The sequence below is a fragment of the Topomyia yanbarensis genome, chromosome 2 (assembly GCF_030247195.1).
Source record: "Topomyia yanbarensis strain Yona2022 chromosome 2, ASM3024719v1, whole genome shotgun sequence".
Lineage (NCBI taxonomy): Eukaryota > Metazoa > Arthropoda > Insecta > Diptera > Culicidae > Topomyia > Topomyia yanbarensis.
In genome coordinates this window covers 83,066,981-83,090,724 of record NC_080671.1, presented here as the reverse complement: position 1 = coordinate 83,090,724, position 23,744 = coordinate 83,066,981, and the positions used below count along the sequence as shown (strand labels likewise).

At 37.3% G+C, this 23,744-nt stretch overlaps 1 protein-coding gene across 1 annotated transcript in view; it reads right to left on the bottom strand.

The window, feature by feature from the left end:
• Positions 1–9,931, bottom strand: part of LOC131679562 (apical junction molecule-like) — a 45,737-nt gene extending 35,806 nt beyond the window's left edge. The window contains exons 1-3 of the mRNA XM_058960302.1: positions 9,869–9,931; positions 9,760–9,810; positions 6,851–6,956 (exon numbers count right to left, since the gene is read on the bottom strand). Coding sequence (XP_058816285.1) covers positions 6,851–6,956; positions 9,760–9,810; positions 9,869–9,931 — 220 coding nt within the window. The remainder of the gene's footprint in view (positions 1–6,850; positions 6,957–9,759; positions 9,811–9,868) is intronic.
• Between the last annotated feature and the right edge of the window lie 13,813 nt (positions 9,932–23,744).

The window sequence follows — 23,744 nt, the reverse complement described above, 5'->3', positions numbered from 1 at the left end:
GGTGGTTTCGGTTGCAATCTATTGGTCTACAAAAATATTAAATCTTATACAGACACAGACTATGCGACTGCCCACTGACCAGCTCTTGCTAGAACCAGAATGAGTTCAAGGATCTTAGGTAAAGGATCAGGTGCGGATCCAGAATAGATCCGACCCCCAGAACCCTCCAACTGGATCCGCCACTGTAAAGGATTCCCAAATCCTGAAAAAATCAGAGATACTTCTTCGTGCAACATATTAAAATTGTTTAGGAACCTTAACCTAACGAACGATTTAGCATTGTCCAATGCGCACCAAGGAGATTTACGTGTATTTAACAGAGACAGTAACAGTAGTAAGTAGCAGATAGTGGTGTATTATTATTGTCAATAAATCCCGAATTCATCATCGGGAATAGAAACATTTCACGTTGTTTTGCAAGAGCGTAAAATTTAAATGCTGCAGGTTCCATCGAATATACATATTTTCACAAATTTCATATTCCATCAGCAATCCCTTTCTCAAATACAAGCACAAAGTTCGATCCAATTACATCAGCTGTAACAACAAAGTAAATCGCAGTAGCGATTAAATCTTCGTCTTTATTCATTTCCAGGCTTATCTCAATTTGCTTCCTAATATCCTTTCTCAAAGCATTCCTTTCTTTACCATTTCTTGGCTGTCCCATTCTCGTTCACTTTCATCGCCCATCCGTGCTAGCCGACCCGTTTTCTCAACATTAAAAAGACAAATTTATTTTCTGTCGAAATTGTCACGATAACTATCCCAAATAAGGTTCGTCGCTTGTCTCTTGTCCTAATCTCCTCGACGAGTCACTGCACATGCACACCAACTATCCCTATGCTGCAGGCAATTCAACATCCGAGCCGTTTGTCGATCGAAAGTGAAATAGTTTTAAATAGAACTTTGAATGACGTATACCAAGATAAATAGCAGATAAATTAATGTCGCATTTTCTTTCCCGAAGGTTCTACCCGCCCTTGGGATCTGGAGGTGAGCGCACCAACCGACCGACCGACCGACCGATCGATCGACCGACGTGACGATTCGGGGGATCTTCAAACGGGTCCCTTTGGATCGGGTCAGGCTACTCAAACGGCGTGACTCATGCTGGTTTCCCGCGGCTGCAGAGCAGCCAGGTCAGGTGCATATCTCCGCTGGTCTGAAAAAGAAACGGGCAGGGAAGAAAGGACAGGAAAGCCCCTAAACTTGATTAATAGTGCTTTCGTTTCCGAGCCTAATGGCAAGAAGGAGAGATGCATACTAAATGGGGCAAGATACCGAAGGCAAAGAACCGAGTTAAGAACCAACGACACGGAGGGACCTCCCAAGGTCCGTACAGCGGAATCTATCTTTTGTCCCGTCCCGTTCGGTTCGTCGGGGCAATTTAATCCGCACCGGAGGGAAATGTAAATAATCAGATAAAAAAAAAGTCTGCCCGCGGTTCGGAGCGTCCCCGGGAACAAGGGACGTGTGATGGTGAATATGATCACGCAGCGAAGGTGTTTAAATTTGAATAATGGTGGAAAATAGACATTGAAGAACTTGAATGGGTGTCATTAGGAGGGCAGGTCGCTGTTTATGGCTGATGAATTGGATCAAATTCGTTAACTGGCACAGTTGTGTTGAGCAGCTTGGAAGAAAAAGTCAACAAGATTATTTTGTTCTAGCTTGTACGGAAAGATACATATCGTTGATTTCAATGCACTTAATATGTATTATGATAAAAGCTAGTCGTATTAGATGGAATGTTTTTATCATAATGGATTTAAAAGAAAGCTTCATATCGTACATCCCTATTATTTCAAAGAAATTTTCCAAATTTCCACTTCGTCGAAGAATTTTTGATAAGGAAATTTTGTTTTGAAAACTTAATATCATATCGTTACGTCTTTAGGATATTCGGATCCATAAACAATAATAAAGTAAAAGGCAACTAAAATTAAAAGCTTTCGAACTGATGTGGAGAGGTACTTTTAATGGTTTGAAAAAAAAAAAACTTCATAACCTCTGAGACATTTTAATACAGGTCGGACTCGATTTTCCGGGGATTTCAAAAAAATCTCACCCCTGATAATCGAATCAAACTTTTTTGTGTTGTTATTTTATGAATTTAAGCTGTATTTGCGAAGAAATACCTGTGTACAAAATTTCGTGTACGTATTCAACCTCAAACATGCTTCGTCTCGATGTACAGGTTCGCCTCGGACATCGAAACCAAACGAATGATGTACAAACTCTAATTCAAGAATCCGGGTGCGTACACGAGAACGATTCGCAAAAGAGAAAAAGAGTCAACGCTAATGATGATGAGAGTTAGAAAGAGAAAACTGGTGCCATGAACCTTTGTGTACGCACACAGTTTACGTACATGGGTTCGGTTGTGCAGGCGAACATGTGCACGTGTTTTGGTACGAAATAGCGTGTTTTAGTTCGTTTACGAAGTGTGGGTTTAATATGAGCACAGAACTAGAGCGAACATTGTGCACGATGCTCATTTCGGAAGACTGATGGAAAATGTAAATGAACCTATTTTGGTCCTACCCGATTTTTCAGAATTTCAAGGTGTGATTTGTATTTTTAGTTGGTTTTCATGTATTATTTATATTGGTAACGAGTTAACGGCATGTATTAGTTGTTTATAGATATTTGTGCAAGAATTCTAAGACAAACTTTTTAACATGGTTTAGCTTCTGCAATACAGGTCAAACTCGATTAACCGGGGCTTCGATTTTCTGGGGTAAATGATTCGATTACTCGCACACTAGAAAAAATAAAGTAAGTAAGCTACGGGTCGACTGTTTCTCGGCACAAGTTTTGTATACGTGGTGGTGTCACATATCTTAGCTAACGTTTCTTTCAACCCTCATTCTAGTTAGAAGAGCGCACGTTGTCTCCACAAAGAGATCCTTGTCCTTGTCCTTATAGCATCATTTAGTTGAGCAATGTCGTACCGGATTGTCAGGTGATCACTACGCATGTAGTCTTCGGAAACTCTCCCACTCATGTTTGTCACCAGCGAAGAACTAAAGAAGGTTACGTAGATAATGGGTTCTCAGAGGCTTCAGCAAGAAGTACTGCTGGCGCATTCTTTACATAGACTAACATTCATTTTTGCTTAAGCTACCCAAAAATTGTAATCGCCTCCAGAGACGTTTCTCTTACCATAATATTGTTAACCATTTCTTGACCAACTTTTTTCTACCGCATATAGGGTTCAAAAATTATTTTTTCTTAGAACTGTTGGCATCATGAAACACGAAAAACCTGGTTTACTAAAGATAGATGCTTCTTTCGCAATGCTAGAAGCTGCTCAATATTTACCTTCCGATCAAGTCCAATTTCATGAAAAAGGTAGTTGAAGGTAGTCTAAATTAAAAAGTTGTATCAGTTTCCAATAATATTTACATATTATATTGGGCTACGAAAATATTCCAAAATTTGACTATCACCATTAACAGAAACTATCCCTGACAGCACTGTTTCAGCGGAACCCAATAAGGTTAAGTGTAATAACTTCTGTTCTACTTATAATATTTATAACTGTTATATAATCCGAAGAACAATTATTTTTTTGAAACAATTGTTCAAATTAGGAGTGTTCCAATGAACCGAGGGGTCGTTAAAAATGACACAATTATTTAGGATATTATATATTATATATTGGCTATAGATGAACAATTTCTTCAAAATTAGTTCCAATCCGTGAAGGTCGATCCCAAGTTTTAAAGTTTTGGTCATTATGCGCGGAATGATCCATATATAAGCTATTTTTGAGGTAGGCCAACATTTGTGAGGAGAAACCCTAGACTCCCCCCCCCCCCAAAAGTTTTGTTGACTGCAATGATCGAATTAGTACTATAATCAGACATTGAAGTTGAAATTTGAATTGTTTTAGAAACACCTGGATAATCGAATCATTTTCCCCGGATAATCGAATCCCCGGATAATCGAGTCCGACCTGTACATTATTAGTGAGTCATAAGATCCGAATATTCATTAGTGCCATTACAGGATTGAAACACATGAACCTGCCGTTCAAAGGTGTTCGCCAAGTAACAAGCAAAGTGCTGTGGAGAAGTTTTTTACGACACTTTAACTATTCTGCTAAAGATTTAAATTCATAATCACGAAGAAAAACATGTCGTTTTCTTAAAAGAGGAAAAAATAGTACTATTTTCGACGAGGAAAGTCTCTTGTGCTCAAAGCACACTTCATTGTGTTCTCGTAAAAGATTCTTGGATAACTAGAGCAATATTTTGACCTAGATCTAGATCAGTTCTATTTTTTGTTAAGAACTTCATAGAAATTTCTAAAATTACAAAAAATAGAGAGTATATAGATCATTTCAAGTCAGATTTGCAATTAAAATTTTAATTAGTTCCAATTTTTTTTTCTTGCATTCTTCACTTTAAAATAATTGACACATATATTTCGTTTTGGCTCAACATGATTTGCTTTTCAAGTTATTAGATTTTGAACCTTTGATGTTTATTAAAATTGAACATTTTTCAATCACTGATAACTCGGAAAGTATTCGATTTACGGAAAAAAATATTGAATGCAAAAAGTTGCTTTTTCGAGCTTACCGAAAAAAATTACTAAAAAAAACTTTTTTGTAACTTAACTAATGAAATCTGCAATTATTTTAAACAAATTGAACTTTTTCAAAGTTGGACCAATTTTTTTACTTATTTTTTAAAAAAATTATAACAATCATGTTAGAAAGATTTTGTGAAAATTTGGGAATGGTTACAGGGCCGGTGGAACACTACTTTCCCGAGTGGATACTAAGATTCGGAGTGATTTCTACCCGTGGTGACGAAAGTTCAGACCTGGCGTGTGTAAGTGAACAGGAAAATAATATTTGGTGGCTATTTAGAAACACCCTTTGCTAACGGGCTGTATAGCCGACGGCTTAGCGAAAATGTGTTCGTTGATTGGTGATACTTCAAATGTTGCACAGCTAACTACTAATTCTTTTAAATTTCGTTGCATTAATTTTCCGTTCCCACCGATAAAATCTTTCACAGGTACTGAAGCCTGCGTGAAAGTGTTGGCTAACGGCAAGGTATCTCCAACGACCAATATCCCCTCAGGCTCAATGGAGGTCGATTTGGATATATCTGCGGTGGCACAAATAATGCCTATAAGTCCACTTTTCGATACAAATTATATCCATCTAATACAACTGGCACCAGGAATGTTTTCTTCCGAACCAAATATAATCCATTTAACATCATCGATATATGCGGGATCTAACTAAACACTGCCATGTACGAAGAAGTCTATGCACCCGCCTGGGTAGTAGAGATTGATGGTGTAGTCTCCCACGGGGGCCCTAATTGCGATGCATAAGGTTGGATTCTTTAACAACCCTTTGCTTTCGTCAGTGAATAATCTGGTTTGTAAATAATTGCGTTCGGTAAAAATCGAGGAATCTAAGAAAATCACTAATTTTCCATCAGCCTCATATAGAGTCTTTCGCAGTATCTGCTCTTCTACACTTTGTTTTCTTTAACGGGGTAGACGAGCCCCGTTCATCTTTTTGTGCCCCGAGGCATGAACTGCCCTCGTCGCAAACCATTGGGTCTACAGCTACCTATTGTAGAAACAAGGCATGGTGTGGAAAATGCGGAGCGAACTATTAAAAGCTTTCCTACTGTGGAGACACTCCGCACGATCTCTCAACATATTCCACATAATTATTATTTGGGGAAAAATTGAAGCACTCTTTTAAAGAGCGCTTCGAGAAGAATTGCTAAATAGGGCTACGCTACTGGCCATGATTAATTTATACGCTTCCTCGTTCACTAAAGAGCGAGAATCTTACCATCCCACTGTGGAAACATTTTCTAGTGTGCAATATACATTTTCTCTCCTTAGCTTCCTCGTAAAAGGCTGAGACTGTCCCTTGCAGGGTGCTGTTACAAAACCAAAATAATTGGTTCCTGGTCTCGAGAATCCTAGAAAAAAGCAGGAATTTTCATATAGGGCATCAAAAACGCCGACATTTCAGTCCCTACATTTTTTCCCAGGTTTTACACCATGCATTTGCATTGTGTAAAAACTGGTTAACTTCCAATAGAGATCTTCCACAATTCTAACATTATTCGCCTGGGCCAGGAAAACACTTTTGGGGATCAAAATGTGCTGTTCTTTCAATCGGATTAACCTTTGTCCGGTACCAGGTATTGAAGTTGTCGCTTGTCAAGACCGAATCAAAGGCAAAGACTTACTGGTATTGTTTACGTATACATCGCACCTTAGCTGGTTTTAGAAGACTTCAATTCTCATGGTATGCCATGGGATTGTCTGCACGATGATAACCGATCTATCTAACTGCGTGATATTTGCGACAACTTCAATATGCCCATCTTGAATACGGTGGAAATGACACAAATTCCTACTCCACCTGCACGGCCAAACGCTTTGGATTTATTATTGTACTCGACCTCGCTACAATTAGTGAGCCTATTTATTGAAAGAGCTACGCGTACACTATATCCGAAGCCATCGAATTAAAACAAGAAATTCTTGCGGTGGGAGCGTACAAGGTTTGGACTGGTTTGATTCGATGCACTGCGATTAAATGTCAGACGAAATGAGTACCCGGTGCGAGCAACCGTGGATGGTCTCCCACTCCGTGGTGACCAGAGAGCGTTCAGAATTGTACGTGAAAAAGTCTTATAAGGACTTTTCGAAAGTCGAATCGCCCGAATTATTCCGAATATACATGACTTTAGAAACACAAATTGACTTGACGAAAGCTGAGAAACGCAGTTATTGGCACCGGTTCGTCGACGGATTATCGAGAGAAAAAATGTTTCAACTGCTGGCTAGGCCTTACGTTGTGTACTCTTGATCGAAATACGCGCAACCAATAATCTTTCGGTGGCAACAGCATTCCATGTAGATCTACATTCAAATCGACGTTTCATGATGAAATGATAATGCTGTAGAAAAACGAAATGATTATTTTTTAATACACATTTTCATCTGACAGCATGAATGCTCGCGCTAAGCATTGCAGTATATTACCGGAACGTTCACCAGTAGATGACAGCTATGCATAGATTCTATGCTATTTTTTATGACAGTAGATGAGTGGCGAGGGCGACCAAATCGTTACAGTTTCTTGGGGAAAATATGAGAGTTCCTGAGCGCTTTATCTTATGCCAGTTTACCAGATAAAAATATTAGTTTGACTTCCCTCGCACTGCTCTGTTGCGGGTAATGAGAAAGCGGACACTGAGGCATTAGAATGTCATTTTTATGAAAGATAGCGTAATTTCAACGAATTTTTCAACATTTTTTGTCAGAGGACGCTGGAAAATTGGCAAATTTCATGGAACCATGGAAGTTTATAGATCCCAAAGGTATCAACAAACCTTGGTTAAAGAGAATTGATGAAGGTCGTGACTTTCTCCGAGTGATATCTCGGGTTACGTCCAATAATTATACACTGAATGCGCATCTCCCGGATATTGGGGTCGTGGAGAGAGGTTTTCACGACATTAATTATGTTGTCTGGTCGTGCGCTTAGTGTTCTAGCGACAGATCTATGATATCCTCGATCTCCCCTATATGTCTCTCATATACATATTTTTAACCACTGTGGATATCCAAATTTAGTTCTCTCTATCTGGCAATCAGGTCCCAAAAGAGTTCCCAGCAGATCCAAGGAGGTCAGTCGGCGATCCGGTTCATGATGTCCTGACAGTGATCTTCCGTTTGCCAAAAAACTACAAGTTAAATTTCTTCTTTTTCCTGTCATTGTTGTCCGCCCTGTCTTCACTTCCCCTGACACAGTCTTTGCTACTCTGATGTTGAAATCAATCTCTCGTGTGTATGTCCTTTGCCTTCCTTATAAAAGTCTCTCTTTGTTTCAATTTTTAATCAAATAATAATTCTTTTTGAAAAATTGCGAATTATATATTTAGTCTTTTAACATATTTCCAACTGCATCCTCTATTCTGAATAAAATCGCGTTAATATTTTTTTGTAAATTGATCAGTATTCCTCGTTTTAAGAAAAAAAATAATTTCAAATTTCAATGGATTCCTTATTATTATCCCACATTTTGAAGAAATTGAAATTATAAAGCAAATAAATTTGTATCTGAATTAAAATATAAAATTTTTGTAGGCACATCAAGAGTTTTGCACGCATTCATTTTGTGCGCGAGACTTTCGAGTGGGTAATTCCCCCCTCGGTTATTTTCGGGTGGGTAGTACTACCCATACTATCCACGTATTCAGCCGGTCCTAAATGGTTATCAAAATGCTTTCTCAGATATTACAATTAAAAAGTGAAAACAAGGCAATTTCCCACTAAACTCTCAGTGACAGGTCTGTTTTGACGCTAATATCTCATGAAGTACGTAGAGATTCATTCTGAAATTTTTACCCAATCTTCTCAATATATTTATAAATGGTTTAAAAAACTAAAAACATTTTTTGGTTCAACTTAAAAAAAATTGCTTCCAGCATTTGTAAAATGCGTGTCATTCCACGTCAAATTTACAACAGCTTAATCAGAACTCCTTTTCTTACGAGACATCAAGCCTGACTAGAAGTTTCCTCAGAAACACAAATAGTGCTTTCGTTTATTTTTGAGTTCGCATCAATCCGGCGCTAGCTTAGTCCTGTTACTAAGTTAGTGTTGGATTCTGACGAGACAAAGTCGAAACGCAAATTCCATAACTAAGTTAGTTACCAGCATAGTTTACATTAATTTTCTTAAAACTAAAGGATATTTGTCATCAATTTGGCTCATGGTATATTTGCTTGTTTCACACTCTTTTTTGCTTCCTCTGCGTATCTATTTCTAACTCAAAATTTTCGTCGAGGTATTCGTACTGCATCGTTCGCTGTGAAGTATAGTTATAAATATACTAACATCATTTATTTTGACACGCATTGCTTTGTTCGCTTCAGAAACTGGGATCCTCTACATGATCTTCTAAAGTACTTATTCCGTTGCAACAGAAAATTCCTATATCTTGTGAATTCCTAGGATCATTATAAAACGGAGCAGGTCGCTTCAATACTCTGCGTATTAAGATGAGTTTCTTTTCAGGTTTTTTGTTTAATTTAAGCTGTGTGCAATATTTTTCCTTCGTGGAAAGCAAAGTTGTCTTTTTCATCAGTGGTAAAATACACACGCTGTTCAGACACTATTTCTTCGTATAAATATGTACCAGGAATGTGAGTTGATTTCCTAGCTTTTCTACAAGGTTTGGCGAATCGTTCAATGTTTTTAATTTCTTCTTTTTTGGGACCATAATAAGATTGAAGGTTAAAATCACCATTTACTATATAATCGCTCAGGTAGGATAAAAGGACAAAATAGAACTTGTAGTGCATTCGAACCACGTACAATCTGTACGCAATACTGCCATAACATGCCTCCAAAGCAATATCACCATATTAGCGGTTGGTAAACGGATAACTATAACTTTTCGGATATAACTGACGGATATAACTTTCCCTTTCGATGATACACGTCGTTGATCATGTCAGTGTGTTTTAACCGATTGGTATGTAGGTACATGAGACATAACCCCGGAACCGTTTGGAACCATTTTTAAAAAGTATGCCGAATTCTGCGCAGAGGCGATCTCTATCCATCGCTTGATGAATTTTATGCAACAACGTATGCAATATATAACGTAAATAAAATGTATGAATAAACTCGAATACGAACGAACGATATTCGTTAGAAAAATCTAGCCGTCCTGTTGTAGATGGTACATACCGATGCGTGTACTAGTTTTTGGTTAGGAGCCGGAAACTTTCCCACGATAAGCTGAAAAACAATCATTTGTTAATAAACTAGCATTTATTGAGAAAATCAGTATACTTACCTGTTCGCGTATTCGCAAAACTCCTCGACAATTTTCTAGACTATCAGTAGAGCGGAGTGTCATGTTCCGACCTATTTGGAGTGATAATCAGCTCTCGAATTAGGAAATATACTATTTACAAATTTTTTCAGAAGTAATCGTAACTTTCCATTGAAAACCGCGGAAATATCCTGAAACGAAAGGAGAATATAGCTTGATTCGACAATTACACAACAAATTCAAGACAATCTGCGTTAGAGGTGAATTGAGGAAAGTAGCATAAGACGGACACTGTGAGCAAGATGGACACCTTATGTTTCTCACAATCTGGAAAAAATCAGTTAAAATGAACTGATACAAAATTAATTAAATTAAGATTTCAAAAGATTCTGAAAGATACTACTACTATCTAACACGCGAATTATCATATATTTAAGCAAAATATTTTTTTCTCTTGTTTAGTGCCAAAAAATAACGATTTGAACCTGAACAACGTTAATTACGGGAAACATTTCTAGCTTGCATGATGTACTGTTTATTTAGAACCAAACTGGCGAAAAAACAAAAATTGTAATGGGTCGTTCATAATTTAGGAACATTCTTTAAATTTGATATTAGGTTAGGTATGACGGACACACTAGAGAATGGTGTTAAATTGCATACCCTTAGGCTTATCTTTACCATCGCTACATTGTACCGACAGAAAACAGAATTTATTGGCCGAGACGCGTCTCACTCTGCCCTTGTTCTAATTGTATCTTTACCAATAGCGCATGTCCATCTAGGTGGATACCTGTCTCATTCCAGTTCAGAAATGACGAAATTGTGCCTCTTTTTCACAACCATTTTAAACATCTTCCTGTTTTAAGTTTTATTAGTATAAGTTCCTATATTGGTGGAATATTATCCCAAATCACGGTTTGCCTACAATTTGCGAGCAATGCATCAGCTAATGTGTCGAATATGCTATTTAATCTTAAGGTGTCCGTCTTAGGTACAGTTCCTCTATAGGAGAAGATGGGGTAAAACGCACCCCTAAGGAAATATGATCATAACTTAGCTATAGAACATCAATTGGGAGAATTTAATTAATGATATCGTTTAGCCAACATTTTCCTCTGTAATCAAAATTATAACGCTTTGCAAAATATTCAAAAACATGAAAATAATTAAATTCTTCAAAATCATTAAAAATCACCTTTTGAAAAATAAGCGGGGCAAAACGCACCTGTGCGGGGGCCAAATGCACCACAACAACGGGGCATAATGCTCGGCGAACAAGCAAGTAGTTTTGTTTTTTGACGAGATTTCACAAAAGTGTGCCATTAAATAGCCTTAGGTTATGCAATTGGTAGGTTTTCAGAACGATTTTTCTGTTTTTGATTAAAAAGCAGCAAAATCAGAGAAGAGGGCATTTGCCCCCGATGGAGCAGAGATATTAATTTAGCAAAAAGTGAATTATTTAGTAGATTTTTCATATGTAGTGCGACAGAATAATGAGCAGCGGTATAAATAGAACTGGAATGCTCTAATATAATAGTAAAACAGTATTTATAAGAGCGAAAAATCCTTGTTGCACGAGCCACAATAATTACAGGAGAAGAGCACGTTATTGTGTTTTGTTTATTTCTCGAGTTGCTATTGATGTACGGTTATCAAACTTTGACAGTGTATGTTTACCATAACGCACTTCCGACTGGTGTTACCGTTTTCTAGAAATTTTCACCTGTTTTCGATATAAGCAAGGGGTGCATTTTGCCCCGGGGGTGCGTTTTACCCCATCTTCCCCTAGTTACGCAATCGTACCCCCCTACATTCAAACAATCAGCATCGAATGATGAAACAGGGTAATATGCAGCGCACGTATATTTATAACCAAATTTGAGTGTTCGGTTAGTGTTTCATATCGATGACTCTGCCCGAAATAGGCTGGGAAATATAGATTTTCCCGCAACATCTTCGAAAGATACTTTGAATATCAGTTATTGCAAAAAAGCACACAGCGAGCACGGTGGATCGACCAGATAGCGGACCTTTCGAAGACTGCGAGGCTGGCGACAAGCAGCAATGGACCGAGTGGAGTGGAGACGGCTTCTGCATATAGCAAGAGACAACACGGCTCTAGCCTGAACGGCAAGTAAGTTGAAAAAGTTGCTTTTCTGGCGTAACACAAATCGTTATGCAAAAATCAGAGATGAGATCTTAATTCCTTCGAAAACCTTATACAGATATCCCTCGCTAGTACGGAAATCCTTTGCTTCGTTTGGTGTACGTACTATCGAGTTATAAAAATAAATTTCAAAACATTGCTTTTTATGTTTAATTTTGAATGAAACCTTCCACAAATAATATTTATCCCTAAATTAATCCCCATATTAGTGATAGACAGTTCTATTACTCGGTACTTCTTAATTTCAGAAGAATGGTTTCCTACAACCAGAGTGGTAATATTTCGCAATATTTCTGAAATTCGTATAAAGTATTCTGAATTTGTAATTAAAACCGAAAGCAATAAGACGTCTCTGAATGTTGTAGGATCTCCGGGAGTTTCTGATAAATTCTTTGAATTTGGTAGAGATTTCTTGAGCGCGTTCTCGATTTTATATACATACCTAATATTTGTAAATCAATTAGCTATTGTTTTATCTTAGCTCTAGATACACCCAAAAGGTACCCGGCAAGAATCGTGTACATTAATATAATCAATACGAACGAACATTGTAAGTGGTAATGCGCAAAAATTGCAAGAAGGTTCCGTGCATATTATGCAAGATACAGAGAAAACGAATTTTGCCTATGTATTAGCGATACATGTGTTAAACAAAAAAGATTGCTGGCACTGATAAACGAGCCTCCACGGTCAGATCACCAACCAATGCTTTATCCATCCAACCATGTTATCAGATGTCATATATAAACACTTGGAACGGTGTGTTTGGTAGAACAAAATTATTCGAAAAAAAAATCGGCATCGCTAAAATTGGGCTTTTCCCTTTCATTTGAAAATAAAATTAAAATATTCTGTAGGGGACTCCCAAACAACTTTTTATTTTTTGAAAACTTAGGTTGAATGAAATGAAACAAGTTAACATTTTTGCCCCTAGGTAGTACTTTAGATATTCAAATATTACCAAAAGTGAGAATCTGATGGACAATTTCATTGCATGCCACTACATCTCGATCTAAAATCGCCAGGAAAAGATATTAATTTTTTATCTAGAAACTTTGATTCGCACGGGGCATATTGGTTAAGAAGCTTCATTCCAAAAACATTTTCACTTGTAAAAAAAATAGTTTGCCTTATTTTAACAGTGTGCTCAGAAGAACCTGAGTACTAGCAAAGTCTAACTTTTGAGCGGGAAAATTCCAGATTCCAATGTTTTATTGGCATGCGATATTTTAGGAACGAGATATAGAGAAGAGTAGATAAAATATGAACGAAATTAGTACTCTTTTGAACGATGCTGGGTAGTTCAGCAAAAAGGAACAATTTTTTTCTGTCACATATTTTTGTTTCTTCTTTTTTATTTCTTCACTCATTCTGGAGTATACTTGATGTAATCAACCTCCTTTCTCGTTATCATCTTGTGGGATACATTTGGCCTAAATTAAAACTTTACATTTGATCAAACTCGATTAGTTATCTCATTTAATTTCGATTGAGAATCCTGATTGACAGTTTCATTCAAAGAATACGATGAGATTTGTGTTCAAGTTTGTTAACTTATGGGAATCGCTATACAGTGAACAGAAATCGCAATAGTAAACAAGAAATATTATTTAAAGGTTTTGTCTATTGTACGGAGATAGCGATCTCAATATCAATCTAGATATAGAAAGTCTCACCTTTATCCGAAAGACGTGTTGCAGTTACTGTTTTCAGATTCTGAACTGGCGACTCTGTCTTCTTGATATGTGGTCGTTGCTCTTATCCCATATGTATTATGAGGAAAATCTTCAAAAAACGGACTTGTATTACTTTAAGAATTTACTGAATGTGTGGTCCAGTCTTATATTTTCTTGTTCGCTTCCTGTTGTGATCCATATTCAGCGAATAACGACTCCGGAATTTCTTAAAGGAAATTATGAAACTTGGTTTTGTTCCTTTTTTCTAAGATAATGTGAAGTGTGTTCGATTTGGAAATACAACATAATTTGAGGGCAAGCAAAACTCTACATCAATAAATTCTGATGAAATAAATGTACCACAAAAGATAACAAACGTGGATTAAAAACTCAAAGAGCTTTTTCTCTTTCAATCATCTTTCTTTTAATGTCGATAAGGACAAACAGGATTCTCAATCCAAAGTTGCAATAAAATCCGACGTTTATTACAATGACTCGAACTGGCTACTTGTCCTTGCTGTGTTAAACGAATCTCTTACACAGTGGACGTTTGTTTCTTCGCAAATCGTGAGATTCAAACGATGGTCATATCACTAAAGCCCACTTCGTGGTTCGTTATAGACAATTATAAGCCAACGTGTTTGGTATCTTCTATTATCTGTACAATAAGTGCCCGTGATGAAATCTACAATGCTCTGATCGACCATGGTTCGAGTAGTCCAAATTAATCTCCAGCATACAGCAACTATGAATCTGACCCATCTTTTGCAAGAAGCAAAAGCTTTCATAGGTTCAAGAACCATATTTCCATGAAGGAAACTTCTATGTTGGAAAGCTACTTAACCCCGTCTTCGTAGCTTACACCAAAATGGCATTACAAATCCACGCTGAATGCCTCGTGCATGTAAACTTGTGAATAGTGCTATCGACGCATATCTTTTACCCGACCTCACAACTCGTGATATTTGTGCTTTCACAGTCAATGTGACTGTTAATAACATAAACAGGAAATACGTCGATTGTTCGGCATATTCTCCACATATTGAACCGTCACCTTCTGATGATTGCAAAAGGGTTGTATCATACAGAAATGGGTTTCCACTCATAATTGGCAGTGATACAGCTTGGCAGCTCAGACATCAATTTGAGAGGCTCCGAATTGATGGACTGTTTAAGCAGCACAAATTTGCTTATACTTAATGGAACAAATCACCGAACATTTGCACGATCTGGTAGAGAAAAGGTGTTAGATGTAAAGCTCTGCTCTGACTGTATTACTTTATTTATTTCTTATCTTCGGTATACACCGTACAGACAAATTTTAAAAGTATATATTTCTTATTAATAACTTATATTTAGACTTCCCAAATGAACATCGAACACCATGTTTGCTCTAGTTCTGTGCTCATCTTAAACCCACATTTCGCGTGCAAACTCGAACGCGCTAATGCGTACCAAAACACGTGCATATGTTGGTCTGCACAACCGAACCCCGTGTACGTACGCGGTGTTCGTACACACAGGTTCTTGACACTAGTTTTCTCTTTTTATCACTCATCATCACTATTCTTGACTCATTGTGCTTTGTGTATGCCTTTCTTGTGTACGCACACAGTGTACGTACACGGTATTTAAACCTAAGTTTGCACATCGTTTGCTTGGGTTCGGTGTGCGAGGCGAACCTATACACAAAGGCAAAGCAAGTTTGAGGTTGAACGCGTGCACGAAATTTTGTACACAGGTGCAAACTTATCGATGTTCATGGAAAGACTACTTATATCTATGCTTGGAAACGTTAAAATCATACACTAAAGAAGCTTCGTTAAATCTGAGGCAACATTTTTCCAAGGGATTATTTTGTCCATATGAAGTGCGGTGTCTAGGGATCCACAACAGAGAGAGGTTACGAAGAACACGAGGAGGCGCATACAAATTAACGCCCGAGAGAAGATCGGAACTGTCGATATTACCTGACAGCAAGTCGAAAACAAAAACTCTTTGCAGGAAGATACGGCGAGTCACCAGAGTCTACAGACCGAGTAGTATACATCTATCGGCATAAGGGGGTAACACTACTGGATCATTCCATGGAAGTTTCCTGAGGGCGAATCGCACAAAACATCTTTGTATACGTTCTGGTCGGTCAATTTGAACGGCAGGGCACTGTAAAGTGCTTTTAGTGCGTAGAACTCATCGAAGTCCGTCATGTTCCGCTTTAAGAAGCCCAGAATTCCGAAATCCTTAGCAGTTGTCGCGGTGATATGGTCGGAAAAGCTCCACTTCCTATCGAAAACCACTCCCATGTCACGAATCGATTCGACGCTTTCAATTGTTCTTCCTTTTAGGCTGTATTCATAACATCCTGGAGTAAGCAAGCGTCCGAAACTAATTACTTTGCATTTATTAACGTTGACTTCCATCAGGGCCGGCGGAAAGCGTGGGTAGTATGGGTAGTACTACCCACTCGAAAATAACCGAGTGGGTAATTACCCACTCGAAATTTTGAACCATTTCAAAAAATTTAGATGTGCAACGCATGTATCTCGCACTACACACATTTGAAAACATCGACGTACCACACTTCCATTTGCATAAACGAACGTGACTTAATGTGAATGTAATGTAAGCATGTGCATTGCGAAAAGGGAAAAAATCCTTACTAATGGACCCCTCACCCTATGCTTTCTACCCACTCGGGCCTAAAGTGTATCGCCGCCCCTGACTTCCATTCCGTTAAGCGTGCACCATTCTTGAATAGTACAGATATCTTCTTGAAGCTCTACGGCGTCATGTGCAGAAGCGATAGTTCGGAAGATTTTGAGATCGTCCGCGTATATCAAATTTCCCAGACTTGATCCGACTACAAATATCGTTCGAATGCCGAGCGGAATACGGATACGACTGCAACCAGTTAGTCAGCCAGGTGGGAAATCCCAAACGCTTTAATTTCAGGATTGCGATGTTGTGCGGTACTTTGTCGAAAGCTTTTGAAAAATCGATGTAAATTGCGTCCACCTAATGACGTTTTTCGACGGCGGGAAACAACTTAGAAGTGTAAGCTATCAGGTTAGAAGTTGTTGATCGTTTCGTGACAAACCCGTGTTGATACTCTGAGATAATGTGGGATGCAGCTGCATACGTGACGTTGTTGACCAGCTTTTCGAGAACCTTGGAGAGAGAGTTTAATAATGAGATACCTCTGTAATTTTCGACGTTGTGAATATTTCCAGCCTTATGGATGGGAACGATTGCAGCTTCTTTCCAGGCGATAGGAAAAATGCCTTCAGCGAGAGGGCGATTGAAAATGATGCACACTGGAAGAGACAGCACGTGGGCGCAGCTTTTTATAAATTGGGGCGAGAGATGATCGGGGCCAGGCCCTTCCGACGAATCAACAGCAGTCAGAGCCTTCATGATGTCAGCTCGACCTACAGTGGGACGGAGGAGATTTATGTTGTACGATGGTAAGGTTTCCAAATACTCTTCCGAAGGGACGGTATAGTCGCTTCTAAACACTCCGCGAAAGAAATCAGCAAACAAATTTACGGTATCAGCTGGAGATTGCGCGCTTGCGTTTCCAAGGAAAACATCTGGAGGAGTACTACTAGATCGTTGTATGCTGCTAACGAATGTCCAAAATGTTGCAGGTTAATCGCGAATGCTATTGAGGGATTCCATGAGAAACCGGCAGATTGCAAAATATGACCATCGTCGATTCGAACGAAACTTTACATTTGTGTTCGGTTTAAGAATCTCCATGATTTTCTCTGGTAATTGCAGTATTCAAAATCAAGGGCAATTTTTCAAAAGGGCGTAGACGTTTCTACGTGCAATAATTTCAATTTTTTTGTTCGATTACACTATTTTATACAGTAAAACTATTTGAGAACGAGTTACAGGGAATGAATACTTCTGCACGAAAAAAATATACACTGAAAAAAATTTTGTCATTTTTCACAAAAACTAAAATTCAAGATAAAAATTCAAATTGCAAAAAAAAACATTTTTTCTATTTTTTTATATTTTGTCAACAAAACCCAAAGAGAAAAGGAATATTTTGAATATATTTTCATGATGGAGAAATTATCAGAAAAAAAGTTTTTTTAACAATAACTTTATGCATGTATTTAAATTTTATGCTAATTGACATACAAAACTGTAATTTTATTACAGAATATAATTCTAAGTATCGTTTTAAATCAAAATGCATTTAACAAATATCTTCCAAAATGCGATAGTTTTCTAGATATTTGGAATTTTGCTCCAATAAGAACAATTAATTTATGTAATTTAGTCCTTTTTAAAAGTTATTCGCGTTACCCCATCATAAATTGTCAAAGTCTAATGTTTATCGTTTACAGACATAAAAAAAGCTTTTTCAGTGTATTTTGATCACGGAGAAGCTTTAAATAAAAAAGTTTTCCTAACAACAACTTTTGACAAATTTTCACAATATAATTCAACTATATAGTTTAATCATCAAATCCTATGGTTGAATAATACTTTGATTGTTTTATATAGCTTTCAAATGGTTTACATTATCGCCTTGATGTCAATGGGAAAGTTACAGGAAATGTTATGGACCTTACGAAAAACTAAGGTCGTAATAAGACAAAGAATTGGATTGCAAAAACAAAATTTAAAATATCTTGAGAACTACTACATTTCAGAAAAAAATTGTTCTAAGAATTTCGATTTAAAATGGCGTTTGGAATCATATTCAAAAATAAAATTCTACTTTTGAATTATGAAAATTTGTCAAAAGTTGTTGTTAGGAAAACTTTTTTATTTAAAACTTCTCCATGATCAAAATACACCGAAAAAGCTTCTTTTATGTCTGTAAAACGATAAACTTTAGACATTTGACAATTTATGATGGGTAACGCGAATAACTTTTAAAAAGGACTTAATTACTTGAAATATTTGTTCTAGTTGGAGCAAAATTCCAAATATCTCGAGAACTATCGCATTTTGCAAGATATTTGTTAAATGCATTTTGATTTAAAATGATACTTAGAATTATATTCTGTAATAAAATTACAGTTTTGTATGTCAATTAGTATGAAATTTAAAAACATGTATAAAGTTATTGTTAGAAAAACTTTTTTGGTTATAATTCTCCATCATGAAATCACATTCAAAATGTTTCTTTTCTCTTTAAGCTTTTGTTGACAAAATGTAGAAAATTAGAAATAATGGGCTTTTTTGCAAATTGAAATTTTATCATGAATTTTTGTTTTTGTGAAAAATGACACAAATTTTTTTTCAGTGTATATTTTTTCGTGTAACTCGTTCTCAGATAGTTTTAACTGTAACTCGTTCTCAGATAGTTTCCCTGTAACTCGTTTTCAGATAGTTTTACTGTATAAAATAGTGTAATCGAACAAAAAAAAATTGAAATCATTGCACGTAGAAACGTCTACGCCCTTTTAAAAAATTGCGCTTGAGTCAAAATAATCTTATTGACTGTGGAAAATGTTTAGTCTTCCATGCCGGTTAAACCTGTAAAGTTTTATCGGAATCTAAGATGGTCGTTCACGATTTTAGATATTTTCGGACGGATCTTCGTGGAATTCCTCAATTTTGCACATGATTAAAATACTCACGAAAAGCGGAAATCCCGGCAGTTTCGTATTGCAGTTCTATCCGTCGAAGAGTAACTTTGTTTTCGTCTGATTTATGGCGGAAATAACGCTTGTGTTGTTTTCGCAGGGCATTACGCAAACGGCGAAACTCAGCATTTCACAATGGAAATTTGAAATCCATCCTCCTGTTGACTCGTTTCAGTGGAACCTTTTGGCGGCGAATGTCATATACTTTGCCATAAAACAGCGCGCCTGCTTCGTCAAGCTCATTACAACACATTAGGTCAGTCCAGTCGACAATGGCAATCAGTGCGGAGATTTCGTCAAAGTTGCAACGGTTAAAGTTAAGGTTGTCAATCGAATGAAATGAATCATCTCCAGTGTAGGTACGTACATCTAGCCTCAGGACAAATGGTTGAGAATAGCAGTCGGAGGTTTAAGCATCTCTACGATATCCGTGTTGTTTACGAATGCAAGATCGAGGATCCTTCCGTTCACCTTAGTCAATGAGCAGATCTGGTATAGACCGCCTGCAACCATATACTCCGTTACAGCTATTTCTTGTTCCGTAGAGGCATTAATGGATAGGTAACATTTTAGATCATTATCGAGCGACCACTGAAGGCGTGAAAGATTGTAGTCTCCAAAGACGAGAACAGTGTCGGTGCTGCCAGCATTGTCTAGAATTGTTTGAACAGTATTAGCGTGCGCGTGAGGTAAATCCGGATCACTATTTGGCCTGTGATAAACACAAGCGTTCAGTTCCAGACAAGCTTAGCTGCGAGCCTACGAGGTTGTTCTTTACCGCTATTAGGACGCCACCGCCTCGACGCAGATGACTGGTTGTTGAGTTGCGGTCGCAGCGGTATATTACGTAGTTCGACGAGAGTTCAGCGTTTAATGTGTCTTCGCGCAGCCAGGTTTCCGTTAGGACAATGACGTCGTAGTCACTAGAAGAAAGAGCTAGATGGAATTCTTGTGTTTTCGTTCTCATTCCTCGCACGTTCTGGTAGTAACCGGAAAAAAACTGCTCGGAATGTGCAGCAACTTTGGGAACAGGCAATACAGGATGTGAAACAGGCGATGTAACTACAGGTATACCTCGATTTAACATACTCACGATTTAACATACCCTCGATTTAACATATTTCGATTTAACGTAATTTTTGCCTCGATTTAACATACATGCAAATTTTTTTTAATTTTTTCCATTATCAATGTTACTAAAACGAAATGTTAAGAATCAATTTCAATTTTATACTATGATCCGCTTCCAATGCTTAAATAAACATAATTTATTTTCGTTTTTTCGCTAGATTATGTTTAAGATTCTGAGATACAAAACATTCTTATTTTGATACCGCACAACAAAATGAATACACGAATATGTGGTTCAAGTTATTTCCTGATAATAGTTTTATGGGTTTTTTATGTGTAAGATAGATAACTGAAAAGATATGGTTGATGGAATGTATAGGGCGGTGACGAGATATTGGCGGACGGTGAGTCCCACTAATAGGCATTGGGGCTGTAGCGGTTATTACGAAACTGTTGGAAATTTGTAATGAAGTCATTACAGTTCCTCGATGGTGGAGTGGTTAACGCACCCAACTATAGCTTGAAAGGACGTAAGCTCGATTCCTGCTTAAGATAATATCTTTTCTCAGGCTGTATTGAACAGGAGAATTTCTCAGTGCATGTGGACATTTTTCAAAAAAAACTTCGTTATGGATCGACTCCTCTTGCAAAAAAAATCCAAAACACGACAATGAGGAAGATTCAATGTAGGACTCCTGGTAAGCTCACGGTGTTTATTTATCAATACCGGTGCTGGTCATTACTTAATGTAAACAGAGGAAGCACACAAAAGCAATGTTAGTCCGACACTGATTGTGATTATATTCTTTTTATATTACTGCGTATTCTGTATATCTGTATATATCACTCTCAACAACTGCAACGGGTAGAGAATGGTCGTTAGTAAAGATTGGGATTCGAATAAACTGTACTGGCATTTGCGTACGATTCAAGATGATCGAAGACTCTGGATACATGGTCCCCAGGAGTACCATAAGAAAGGTTCACGTTCAAATAGAAATCTAGGAGATGGATCCAATAAATGAAAAAGGAGATAGATCTAATAAAATGAAAAGAAGATTTCCGTCTTTGTCGCCTTAACCAACGTGGGAGCAGGAAACAAGTGGATCAATTCTTGGCTTTAGCCATTACATGCTACGCGACTACTTTGGAGATCGATAATAGTGACATCAACATTCTAGCGAATTTCACCTCCATATACATAAGGATTAAACAAAAAATTTAAAATATTTTTTGTATTGTAATTAACATGTATCTGTCGTGCACAAAATGATTTAATCAAACTTTTTCTTTAAGGAGAACTACAGCGCTACAATGGCTTGTTGTGGTTGTTTTTTCAGCAAGTAGAACTCCTGTGCTTACAAAACTTCGTGACTTGCTCGTGAACTCAAGTAGTGTACTCTTTTTGAATTCTGCGATTATCTGACGCACAGGTTTGTCTACCAAAATAAAGATGAGACAAAATAGAAACACAAATTTTCTTACTTACTAAAGTTAGGCATTGTGCTCTTCATGCACACAATGGTTAATCACTTTGTTGATGTTAGAAAGAATCTAGTGAAAAAAATTTAACTAGTACTGTACTGCTAATAACACTATTCTTATAAGTTATCCTGAACTCTGAGATAATTTTGCGACGAACTTTATGATATGAATATCTGTTAGAATTGGCGAATACTTGGCAAGGTTAAGATAAATATGTTGTTTATGTTCAGAAGAGCAATCTAATTGTTTAATTGTGAATGTGGCTTCTATATCACTGTTAGGTGGATACAATCAGTAATATCCTCGTAAATATTTCGTATGATGAACAAAAAAAAATAATTCTATTCGAAAACAAATATTTCTTTTGTGTTTCGATTTAACATAAAATTCGATTTAACGTACATGATTGAATCGGAAAATGTATGTTAAATCGAGGTATACCTGTAGTTGGAAGGAGGGTGGAAGCAGTCATTGTTGATGAGTCGGGCGCATTCGGTTTCCAAAAAAAACTTTTCTGGAATCCGACTTCACTTCAAACTCACAATAAGCAATCCCAACTGGTCATGTAGACGCCGTCATAGCCTTTTTTTTTGAGATACGTATTAGTTAGCAAACTGGTTCGTATCCAACGAGCTCGAACCGTCGTTATCTGATCATAAGTATATCGTCTTTGATCATTTGAACGCCTAGATTTACCTTCCCATGCTATTTAGCTCGAAAAATATTTTTTCGAAAAGAATGTCCGAGAGGACCACCCTGGTTGCATTTTGCTTTAAAGGAAAGCCAATTTAATTTCCAAAATAATGTATACAACACACACTTTTGGCCTTCTGAAACATTTCATTACTCAGTCTGCTTGGGATGTGCGCGGGGTTCTTCTGTGTAAGTTTTCAGCAAATCGTAGAAAATTACCGTTTAAAATTGAAATTCAAATCAAATCAAATTTCTGATCTTGCAGTGTAGATTTGCGTTCTGTGTTTCCTGTTTAAGGTGAAGCTTTCCCCAGGACACGGTGTTTCGCCGAAAACACCAACTTTCAATGCATTGTCTCAAATTACTCAAGAACGAGAAAAAATTCGGGAAAACCCCCTCGTCTGATTGTTCACAAGTTTGTTATGAACAGATCTAAGAAAAAAATTTCACGAAAAACGGTTCAGGAAAAAAGTTGTGGTGCGAGTTTTCCATTCCGTCCCTATATTTACATCCCATGGAATTTTCAGCAGTAAGCGGGCTGAAAAAAGGGATATGGCAATTGAAATAAAACGATAAACTACTTTCGAATTGCAAAAAAAAATTTTTTTTTTTGGTTTTACTAGAAGTGTGGAAATAAATTATGTCATAATAATTGACATAGTTCCGGAATTTTCCCGAATGGTGGCACTACCGATCAATGAATAAAAGACGGTAAAATCACTGTGGCTAAGTAGCTGAATATGATAGAACTTTAGAATGTTCTACAAAATTTCAGAATCCGTAAATATCTTCATTTAGATGATATGATTGTTTCGGAATTACTCCGATTGGCGGCGCTAGAGAGCAAAAGTGTGCGTCATCAGATCATATTTTCTGTGTATCTCAGCAAGTAAGAGGAGTAATGCTTTGAAATGTTCAACAAAGTTGTGAGTTGAGGGCAGACCTTCTCTTGGGCCTTGAATATGTTTTAGAATTTCCCCGACGGGCGGCGCTAGTGTGCGAAAATCGACGTTTTGAGATGGTATTTTGTAAACTTGGAGGAATAATGCTTTGAGGTGTTCAACAAAGTTGTAAGTCGAGGGCAGGTCTTCTCTTGGGTCATGAACATGTTTAAGAATTTCTCCTATTGGCGGCGCTAGTGTGCAAAAAACAACGTAATGAGATGCAATTTTCTCTGTATCTACGAAGAT